Genomic DNA, 11,521 nt, shown 5'->3' on the forward strand with positions numbered 1-11,521 from the left:
TAAAATTATTAAGACATCTTCTAAAATAATATTCCAGCTACATGGCTGGAATCACTACTCAGAAAGTTCAAAGCTACAACTAATTGAGATAAAATTTTTTCACATATTATTCAGTTGTCAGGACACAAAGTTTTATTTTGGGAGTTTATCATAAGGATTTAGTAATGTTTGACAGTAAAATATTAAATACCTAAACAATACTTTTAAGAAATATTATATTAATATAAATTATTATTCTTATTACTATTATACAACCATAACACAAACTTATAACTCCTCGGGTAGTTGGATATGGATAAAACCCCATCTATTCTATGAAATCTAATTATACTACTATATGAATCCAATTAAAATCATGAAAAATCTACATAAACAAAATAATAATAATAGTAAATCAGTAAATAAAAAAGCTATGCTGCATAATCTGAACAACCATATACAGTTTGATTTTCTAAAAAAGTTAATTTATACATTAAAATACAATATTTACGTGTAAAAATAAAAAAAATAACATTAAGTACACTTAGATTACATTATGAGTACAAGTTATAAAATATAATTTAATTTAAAAATCTTACAGTCTTAAAACAGTAGCTAAATGTATATAATCAAATAATATAAAAGTATAAGATAATAATGACTAGAGTAAATACATTTTTAAATATCTTAACTATGATAGTTTATACATTATGAAGTAATTGTGTATTGTTGTATAATAATTGTAATATGTGGTGATAAATATTTCTAAATAATTTTAAGGAAAATATCAATTTTTTTTTTTATATATAAAATGAAACAACCATAACAATATTTTAAAATAGTACTTAATATAAGTAAGACAATACAAAAATATATTTTCTTTAATTCCCTAGCACAATAATAATATAATTATTGAAGAAAATATAATATCTTTATACACAATATAAACTGTGTATTTTGAAAATTATATAAAAACCAAATTTATACACAAATATAAGAATTTTAAATCGTATAAAATCTGATAAATGTAAGGTTTATATAATTAATCATTGGCAGATACATATTGTTTTAATATATATAAAACAATTTAAGTATAGATTGATCAGTTTTTATAGAACCAATAAGATAAAAAAGTAATAAACTAAATTATTAAAAATATTTTATCAAAAACTATCTAAAATATAATATATCAACTAAAATTGGTCAGATATTTCTAATTGGGGATCACAATTATTGCTACTGGAGTGAAAAGAATCACACAAATATTTTAAATCTTTGCTGTCTACATCAATATTAATCTGTCTTAAATATGAAAACATTTTTGATTTCCTTAGGTTTACAAATGATTGATTTATGTGTTGATTTCGATACACAGATCGTATAGTAGATAGATAATCATAGCTAGTTTCATTTTTCCGATTACAATAATCTAAGCCTATTTGTTGTAGCACGTCCTTGGATACATTCCATGTCCTTTCACGTTGGCTATTAAAATATATAAATTTTTGTATTTTTATATGTATACAGACTTTAGTAGATATACAATAAATATCATTCAAGACTTTTATTTTTATAGTTACTTTAATTCCTCAGATGTGGGGTAAAGTTTTTCTGGAACATAATCTCGTGTATTAATCTGATTGTAAATCCATTGAGCAATATCTGTGGAAAGCTGAACAGAACTGTCTGACCAATAATGAGGCTCAATTAAACTAGAACTGTCTTTTGTGGCAAGGTGATGCCAAAATGGTTGTGGGTCTAAGAAATCGTAACCCTAAATTGCATGAAAACCACATATTATATTTAGAAAACAATTTGCTTTGTGCTGAAATTCAAGCTACAAACCTGTGTTTTTGAATAGATTAAGTTTAATCCTGACATATTATCTAAATTTTGAGATATGGTTGCTATATCAACATTGCACTTTGGTTGTTTGTTGTCTTCAATGGTAGTTGAATGACAACCAATTATATGAGGCCAATTCCACCAAATAGAATTTAAACTCACTGAGGATTGGTTATTAAGAGTTTTCTAAATATATTTTGAATAAATTAATAAAGATATAAATATAATTATTTGAATATTTAGTTTTATAAAATATTACCTCATTTATCTCTCCAGTACTCAAAACATATTGTAATTGAAGAGTACTTTGCCTAATGTCAGGTTTAAACGGATGGATAAATGTATTTATTTCGTCTTTAGTCATAATGACTCCTTCATTTAGCGCTATTAACTGTAGAAAACAATCTAAAATAACAACAACAAAAAAAAAAAGCATAATATTAGAAATACATTAATTTAAGTACATGTAAGTATATTTTACAATATTACTCACTTAAATGTTCTTTTGGTGGCTGTATAAAATGTAGAGTTATTTCATTGGATAAGAAAAATTTCAATAAATGATTACTAAAAGGGTCATTAGCTGTTAAAACTAAGGGCCTTTTTGAATCTGAAGCTAAAGTTGATATTGCAGATAAAAATCCATCATCATGATTTTCAAAGAGTATATCAGCCTATATGTTAGAAACAAATACAATTAATCAATATGGATTTTAAGTAACAATTTAAAAAAATAATAAAAAGATGATTTTATATTTACATCTTCAATTAAAATAATAGTCATTTTTTCATTCACTTTTTCTTTTTTCTTAGAGTTTTTGGTTTTTACCTTTTTTCCTGAAATATAGAAAATATTAGTCAAATGTTGTGTTATCATTATATTTTATTTACATAGATGGTAAAGAGTGGATCAACAAGCATAGCATTATTTTATCATATAAAAATATATTTGTATTATTTAAGGAGTGTTAAAGCGATACTAACATATATAATATAATATAACAATATTTACTAAAAATTCAAAATAGGAGTTAATCAAATTTCCTAAGTAGAATTCTTTAAAAATACAAAATACTAAGGAAACTATTATTATTATTAACTTAAGGTCTAATATAAAATTAAAATTATAAATTAGCCATAATTGTATTTAACCAGCCATTTTCTATAGTTACTATAATGTATATCACACATTTGCAATAGGGCAATCCATTTCTAATACAATAGACAAACAAATAAAATATACTTACATATTATAATACTCAAAAAAGTTAAACCTTTAAGTATTATTATAAATTATTAATATTGGGTAGTAAGTATTTGTAATATTTTATGCATGTCTATAAATTTGAACTCTTTAGTTATTCAATGATAACTTAAAAGGAAATTTATGCTAAATGAATATGAAAAAGAAGAAAAAAACAACGTTCAAATTATAGTGTCTTAAGATGATCCACAAAGTTTTGTAGCTTCTATCCATAAAATATTAAATACCAAAATTAGTCTACTTAAGTTAAAGATCTATTTAATCAAACTTCCTGTTCAAATCACAATATTGATTTACAAGTTCAGTCTGATTTAAAGTTTATAATAAATACAATACCTTTCATTAGATTTAATAAACAGTTTTTTTCTACAGCGTGCGATTGTGTAGCTTCCATTAAATCAGTGATAATACGTTTTCCATTTCTGTTACAGGAAGCATTCAACTCTATCACCTATACAGCACATTAAACACCAAATTAATTTTATGAATATGTTTACAAATATTATTAACAATTGCATTACATTTGCATTAAGTTCATTGGCTACAGCATAAACTGTACTTGTTTTACCACAACCACTTGGTCCAACTAAAATGGCTAAGTTACGTTGTTGCTTACAACTAGATTCACTATCACTATCAAAGATAAAATCGTCATCATCATAATACTTTTGATCTAAAAATAACAAGTTAATAAAAAAATTATATTTTTAAAAACTAAAAAATTGATTTTTAATGTTTGTTGTATTATAAAGAACTAACTATTTTTTGACTTTTTAGAATTTTTTTGATTAGGTGCTAACCAATTTTTCAAATCCTTAACAAGTTCACTATTTCCCAGCACTTCTTCCTTACACATTGGTTTATATTTATCAATCCACATAGATTCAATATCTACTGCCGATTTCTTTGCTGTTAAATATTTTTTCTTCAAACTCTTATGAAAATCTGCAACCGGAAAATTTGGAACCTGTAAATAAAAAATCACCTATAAATTAATGGCCATATTTTTATTAGTATGTATTTATATAAAAGATTAACATTTATGTAAGTATAAAATGATAGATAATAAAATGTTTAGTATAAAATTTATTTTATCACAAGTGTTATACGCAATTTTAAATAAAGTAAATTATGGTAATGATCCATAGGAATAAAATTATTTATTTATATTTGTTGATATCAAGTGGCTTTGGCACCTTAAAAAGGCTATCTGGAAACAATATTAGAGGTTTACACTATTAAGTTAAAATATAAAAATCAGTTCAGAAAATTATAGTAAAGATTACCAATCTTAAAATATAAATATTTAAAGTCTGAGCTTTATATAATTCAATACATATTACTCATCCGTGTGGCTTCTCAAATGCAAAATTTTATACCAGATATATATCAATAAATACAAAATTTATCTTTAAAAAACTAGATACTTACAGATGTTTTTAAAGATGAAACCATGTATGGAAAATTAATTTCCATTTGGTAAGGCTCTAATACAAGGCGTTTTGGTAAAGACTGAACAGTTTGAAATGTAAGAAATGAGTTTTTATTATAGTTTTCATGGAATACTTCTTCTTTTAAATGAAGAATAAAATCTGAAGATTTTAAAGATGCTAAATGATTAATATGCGTGATTTTAGGAAAACATCCTAATTCTTCTACAAAGCTACTGATATAAGGCAAATTGGCATTACTCCTGCAAACATAGGATAACATTTTGAATAAAAATAACCAAAGTATAAGAAATTGTTCAAACATATCATACTTAATAAAACAAACAGCTTCAGAAGGCAGCTGAATGATTTTCTTCTTTGTACTGATTACTGGTGTTTTTGAACCATCACCACGACTAGTATTGGTAAAGATATTCGGTTTAGTCACCTTGTTTTGGATATCGGTCGTTTTTAAGTTGCTGCCATTGCAGCTAGTATTGCTTTTTTTGCTATCATCAAACGATTTACCAAAATAGGCAAAGAATGCCTTTTTTTGCTTTAAGTCTCCGTTGCAAGGCGTGGACGCTTTTTCATTTGACACTGCCGCGTCTACCTCGCCTTTTTCTTTGGAAATTTTCTTCTTCTTGGTATCGGAAATAATAACGCAGTCATCCGATGACCTCTTTCCCGTACGTCCAACCATCGTTTGTACGCTGAATGCAGATGACGGATGATTATTCAAACGTTGTTGGTAGAAATCAAAACAATGACATTGATTGATTGTTTATTAATAATACTGTTCAAAAGAGGGTTGTGAAATGACGATTTTGTCAAGGGTTATGACTCGAAACGAGGATATCACAATTTAAGTAAATTGACACAACTTATTCATAAAAAGTAATAACAAATGTCAAGTCGTAAGTCAACAATATTCTTCAGTTTTTTCACACGCTCATCGCTCGGTCACTGACTTATTCATCTTTTATCGAACCTTATCGGCCGTCATATTCCCGCCAGTTATTATCACTGAAACCATAACCGTGGTATAAGCAACACAGTTGTAACGTTCCAGTATTTTGCGCGGCAATATAAATAAAAAGTTAAAAGATATAATATTAATATCATTGTTGAATAAATCAAAATTCAATTTTTTACGTCCACCATTCGTCGATAGATTGAATTTTAGTGGAAGAAAATTAACATATTTTTAAATGTTCAATAAATTATTTACCTTAATGAAAGAGCATTAATTTATTAATTCTTGTTTGTCAGTAGAAAAATTATTTAAAATATATCTATGGTTAAACGCTTACGCATGTCGTTGTATCAATCGTATTAAATGATGTTTTTTTTGGTGTATACACGTAAACAATTTAAAAAATAATCAAATATAATATTAGATAATTTGGTGCACAAATAAATATTCTAGGAATTGTAAGTAAACAAATAAAGTATCAACGATTCTTATAACCGAATAATAAAAGTAAATAAAAAAAAAAACAAATTCAAATTTTGAAAACGACATTTTTTTATACTTTCCAAAATTAATAACAATCGTTGTACCAATATAAGACTTATATAATTTTATTATATAAATTCGTACGGCGCGTCAGGTAGGCAATTTAAGGCCATAATTGAATGTTTGAATAATATTCAACTGAAACTGAAACTTAGGTCTTGTGTGCTATAATAATAATATTGGAAGTACGATTGTACGAAAGCATGTTTTTACGGTAGACATTTTTCTGTCGTGGTCGGATTATAAACAGTTTAAATAAATGACTACATCCAACCACGATAGAAAAAAATATATCAATAAGACTGATAACTCACAGTTAATCATTTTTTGATTTACTTGGGTAGGAAGAATTTTGTATTTGAATTTCATTGGCTTTTAGGTATTTTTAAATTGTTATCATTATTTTTTATTATTTATTCAACGAACAAAATTAGTCATTGTAATACAATCAACGAATTTAAATGCATTTTAATAGAAACATATTATTTTATAGACCATGCGCTAGGCAAAACTAATCCACGAATGCGAATAAATAATTTTAAAAAATGTGTATCCATGATAAAACTTTAGTAAAATTAGTAAATTCGTAAGTAATTAATTGTCAATAATATTATACATTGGACACTCGAGCCGAAGATTTTCAGCGACGAGTAACTAACCGTCAAATAATATAAAACAAGCAGATATTTCCGAATTATCATTATTAAACGTGTAAGTGTTAATTTACTTTACAAACTTTGTTGAAGTATTTTAGGCAAATACGACTACGTCATATACATATTACCCAAACATAAAAACTTTATACAAAACACTTGAGCTATTACGATAATAATATACGTACATATAAATATTATAACGTATAAAATATGATACGGTCGGTTCGCAGTCGTCCCTCGGACGCGGCTCGTGCTCGTCTGGTGAGATATGAACGAGACCGAACGATACACATTATATTTATATATATATATATACGTGTACGATACCTCCTCCGTGTATATATATATTCATATATTTCTGTATTTATTTTTTCGTTTCGTTCCACTCTGTAATTACGGACGTAAAAAATGATTTAGAACGTCCCAAACGCCTGCGGGACCTAACTCCGAAGAGACCCAACGTCCGCCGCCACGCCATATCGCGGTCCGATACGACGAGCGGTCATACGTAATATATATAAACCATACTTAACTATATAGGCACACACATACACGCGTTTATATATTTATATATACACACTATAAAAAGTATATACATATACAGTGTTGCGGTCCACTAACGCGGTCAACAGATAAACGACAGCGCTTAAACAAAAAAATAATAACAATAAAAGTTCGACAAATATTATTGATTATAGTATTAAATAATGTTAGTTTTCATAATTACTTAGGTAATAAAAAAATAATAGTTTTATTACATTTACCTATATAGTATGCACATTCTTATATGATGTTTTTCCGTTTAATCGCGAGTTTGTAAGTTGATTTTGCAGTATACATATAATGTCCAGACTCCAATTGCACAGCTCAAATGACACGAATAAACACAATACGTATTACGGCTGTATATAGGAGACATTGTTTGTGTTATATTTTTTATGTTTGTGTATGTATTCGATTTGATGATAATCAAAAATTGATTCGTATATAGTGCATTTTTACATTATAATTTATAATAAAATATCGTATTTAAACTGTTCACCTATAGTTTTAAAACTATAAACTTGACAATAATATATTATAAGAACTTATTAAATGTGTTTTTACTAAAAATATTGATATAATAAAATTTATCTTTAATTAAAATAGAAGTAAATTAAAATTAAATTAAATTAATTCTAACCTTGGGTATTTTAAGTTTTTAGATTGATTATCTCATTGCTAAATTTATCAATACAGTGCACAACAACTAATAATATTTTTCATTAAAAAACACTAGGTATATTACAAATTTCCCTTAGAGAAATAAGTCATCAATAAGTTATGCCAATAATTAAATAACGTCAGCTGCATTATTAGTTTTCATACGGAAAATCACCATTAAAATCATTGAAATTTGGTATTTATTTAAAAACAATATTTTTCTCGCACATATATTCTTTTTAATTGTTCTCGTAATATTTATCCATCAACAATAACTTTAGGTACACTCCGACAATACCGTAAAACATAATCCCATTTGATAAAACTCATAATATATTTTTACATCCCCACGTAATATATTTTAAAATTTATGTAACAATAAGCTTGGTTGCCGTCTCATATTATGTTATATAGGTATAATAAATACTTTATACGTTAAAAAAATCTTTTACTCGTTTTACTTTACAACTACTTATGATGGATATTTTGTGAAACAGCCTACGGGTTTAACTCGATAAAAACGTACAACAACAATAATAAATTGTTATATACGAATTAAAATATAATATATAATATAATTATTCATCCTATTTAACAACATAATATTATGTACATTATACTAATGGCTAATGATATGACGAAGAAAAGATGAGTATAAATATATAATAATATATTGTATTCGTATGTAACACTATTTAAACGTTGTCATTATGTTAATTGATTAATTATAATAGTATAACATTGTAGTGATAATAACTAAAAGTCTGAAAATAATCAGAAACGATTTTGTTCATCTTTTCTAATGCGGCGAAAATCATTTTCCAAACATCACACCGAGTAGATAATAATATAATATTTACGTCGTCGCTCAAAGTCTTACAACACAAGCATAAATATTATTTAGAGGTATGCTGCATTATACGCAATGTCTATATTTTCCATTTCTAGTGCACAGCTAGGCGCTAGCACGAGTGCGTATTTAATGTATACGAGAATTTCATATCGCAATATCGCATACAATTTACATTTAAATTAAAATAAACAAAATTATGTACACTTTTCGGTCGAAATGATGCAATTACACATACCTAGGTAAACGACGCGAATAAACATGGTTGTAAATATATACCATATGATATAGCTATCTATCTATACACTTTACATGTATAGTCATCACAACATTATAATATAATATATATTATTATAAGTGGTATTTTAAACAAATAAACGTGTGTTTTCTTTGTGAAAATATTATTGTCTGGTACATAATAAATAGCGAACCAAAGTACGTCAATATTTGTACGCAAGATTTAATAAACGGTGCACCCATGGCCTATGTTTAGGTTTGTGAATATAATAATAATAGGTATAGTATAAGATGAATGAAAAATGAAATTATCATTTCAATAGACTATAATATTATTATTATATTATAATATTTGTTATGTGTTATGTGTATTGATGTGAAACAATAACAAACTGGCTGCACTCTACCCGCCGAGGGTGCTAAACTATAAATAAATAAACAAATAATGTGCTAGTCGAAAAATAATATCAATTTTTCACCGTGACATTGTACACACTCGCCTACAGCATTATTTAGTTTAAGTCTTTAAGGTTATATTTTATTTTTTTATCTTCTATTATTGATATTAGTTAGTAAAACGTAATCCCGCAAATAACGTTATATTTGTTACGCAGTTCACCAAGCTTCACGTGAGCTTCTGAAATTAATAATAATTCATGTAACAGCTCAAATTGTTCTCTTCGATCGGTACGCTTCTTTCCATGGGCAGCAATTACTTCTGTTAATTTACGCAGAACAGCCTCTGGAGTAATTTCTGCATCTTTTGCAAACATTTTTGGTTTTTCCTAAATAATATAATGATATTCACATTATTACGCCACACAGCTTCATAATTCAATATTATCATAATAGTATAATACTATTAAATATGTTATTATACTTATAATCAAAATATCATAAATACCTGTACATATCTATTCACTTGTACAATGTACGATCAATGTTCTTATATGTATGCATAATATTGTAATTATTATCACAAACTATGCTTCAATGATACTAATATATTAAGACAAAATAAAAAATTTCATATGAAACAATAAGTACATATATTCACTGCGGAATAAGAACGTACCTCATCATATTGGTGGTGAACTTGTTTTGGTTCATCACCCAGGTGTGTTCTTATTTCGCGGTAAGTATAGAACCCCAATTTTAACATTATGGTGCAGTCTATCCCTAAGAACGAATCTGCTTCCACTAACAAATCCGTCTAGTATAGCATACATTGTCTTCTCTTGCTACTTGGTAAGTGTTAACTGATCTATCTGCCTTCATTTCTTGTTGCAAAGTATTAAATAAATATTATATTTTAACTAGCACAATCTGTTCTTTTATTATTTCAATCATTAAGACCAAAAATTGAACAGATAATTATAAGTAGTATAATTTATATTAAACTAAATAATATTAACTTACAAATGAAATTGCTACTCCTCTCCGAACTTTCTGCCATTCTGAATCACTTTCATCTTCTTTTTCTCGTTTAAGTTTTTTAGGTTTTTCTTTGCGCTCTTTTTTCTTTTCATCATCGTCTTTATCAGACGATCTAATATTATAATATTTTTTATGATATGAAAATGTGAATAATAAGTACTAGCATAACACGCAAACCAAAATTAACTTACTTTTTCAAAAACCGTTCTCTTATACTTTGATATTGACCTTTATCTTCACTACTTGACGAAGAGCTTTCAGAATCATTACCCCAATCAAACGAATTGTCACTGTTAGAATCACCACCAGTTTTTGCTACCTAAATCAAAATATTGATATAATAAAATTTGTCTTTAATTAAAATATAAGTAAATTAAAATTAAATTAAATTAATTCTAACCTTGGGTATTTTTTCTTCTGATTTTTTTAAATGAAGCAGCTGGATCTTCACTTTCACTTTCATCAGAATCCACATCTTCATCTTCTTTTTGGTCTTCTTCTTGATCTGGGAGATCAGGATTTTCTCGGAATTTAGCCAAGTCACTCTCAAAATCTTTTACATATTTTCTAAATTTTTGTCTAAGGGAAGCTAAATTTTTAGAGTAATTTTTGGATAGAAATGGTATTGAAGTTAAATGTTGTACTTTTACTGCTCCAAAACGCGATGAGTGATGACTGATGAAAGATATAAAACACATTATTATAAAATTGAACTATAAACATGTGATATGTAGAATGTAGATATTTTTAATTGAATAGAACCTCAATTATACAACATTTTAACTTTATAAATTATTCAACTTTTTCAATTCATTTTTCACAATTTTCCTAAAATAGAGTTAATATGAATGAGTATTGCTCGAATAAACTATGATAAATATGCGTTGTACGTTAATATAAAAAATAAAAATATCTGAAATTTTATTTAATATTTGTCAATAACAAATAAGTTATTAAAGTTAGTGTTTAATAAGTTATAGCAGTTTGTTATTTTTAGACAATTTTATTGTTTATTACTTATTATTAGTAATAAATTTATGATTATTGGGAATTTATTTTTCGTCAAGCACGCCATAGTTTGATTATTTGAAAATAGGTATA

At 26.3% G+C, this 11,521-nt stretch overlaps 2 protein-coding genes across 2 annotated transcripts; both read right to left on the reverse strand.

Moving 5' to 3' along the window:
• Nucleotides 1-198: 198 nt before the first annotated feature.
• On the reverse strand, nt 199-5,639 carry LOC114120937 (enhanced level of genomic instability 1). Its single transcript, XM_027983041.2, has 11 exons — nt 4,851-5,639; nt 4,520-4,781; nt 3,848-4,055; nt 3,610-3,761; nt 3,425-3,539; nt 2,585-2,661; nt 2,318-2,498; nt 2,084-2,229; nt 1,825-2,010; nt 1,560-1,753; nt 199-1,464 (listed from the first exon to the last, which is right to left on the reverse strand). Exons 1-11 carry the CDS (start codon nt 5,219-5,221, stop codon nt 1,173-1,175), a joined length of 2,184 nt encoding a protein of 727 aa, XP_027838842.2. The 5' UTR covers nt 5,222-5,639; the 3' UTR covers nt 199-1,172.
• A 2,974-nt stretch (nt 5,640-8,613) lies between these two features.
• On the reverse strand, nt 8,614-11,219 carry LOC114120911 (eukaryotic translation initiation factor 3 subunit C-like). The gene is made up of 4 exons (XM_027983005.2): nt 10,821-11,219; nt 10,612-10,739; nt 10,403-10,532; nt 8,614-9,768 (listed from the first exon to the last, which is right to left on the reverse strand). Exons 1-4 carry the CDS (start codon nt 10,899-10,901, stop codon nt 9,553-9,555), a joined length of 555 nt encoding a protein of 184 aa, XP_027838806.2. The 5' UTR covers nt 10,902-11,219; the 3' UTR covers nt 8,614-9,552.
• Nucleotides 11,220-11,521: the final 302 nt, after the last annotated feature.

The sequence above is a fragment of the Aphis gossypii genome, chromosome 3 (assembly GCF_020184175.1).
Source record: "Aphis gossypii isolate Hap1 chromosome 3, ASM2018417v2, whole genome shotgun sequence".
Classification (NCBI taxonomy): Eukaryota; Metazoa; Arthropoda; class Insecta; order Hemiptera; family Aphididae; genus Aphis; species Aphis gossypii.

Coding starts and splice junctions, on each gene's coding strand:
- LOC114120937 (XM_027983041.2), bottom strand. CDS start 5,221: ATGGTTGGACGTACGGGAAAGAGGTCATCGGATGACTGCGTTATTATT. Junction 2,230..2,317: donor GCCACCAAAAGAACATTTAA/GTGAGTAATATT, acceptor TTGTTATTTTAG/ATTGTTTTCTACAGTTAATA. Junction 1,465..1,559: donor CCCACATCTGAGGAATTAAA/GTAACTATAAAA, acceptor ATATTTTAATAG/CCAACGTGAAAGGACATGGA.
- LOC114120911 (XM_027983005.2), bottom strand. CDS start 10,901: ATGAAGATGTGGATTCTGATGAAAGTGAAAGTGAAGATCCAGCTGCTT. Junction 10,740..10,820: donor CAGAAGAAAAAATACCCAAG/GTTAGAATTAAT, acceptor ATTTTGATTTAG/GTAGCAAAAACTGGTGGTGA. Junction 10,533..10,611: donor AGAGAACGGTTTTTGAAAAA/GTAAGTTAATTT, acceptor TTATAATATTAG/ATCGTCTGATAAAGACGATG.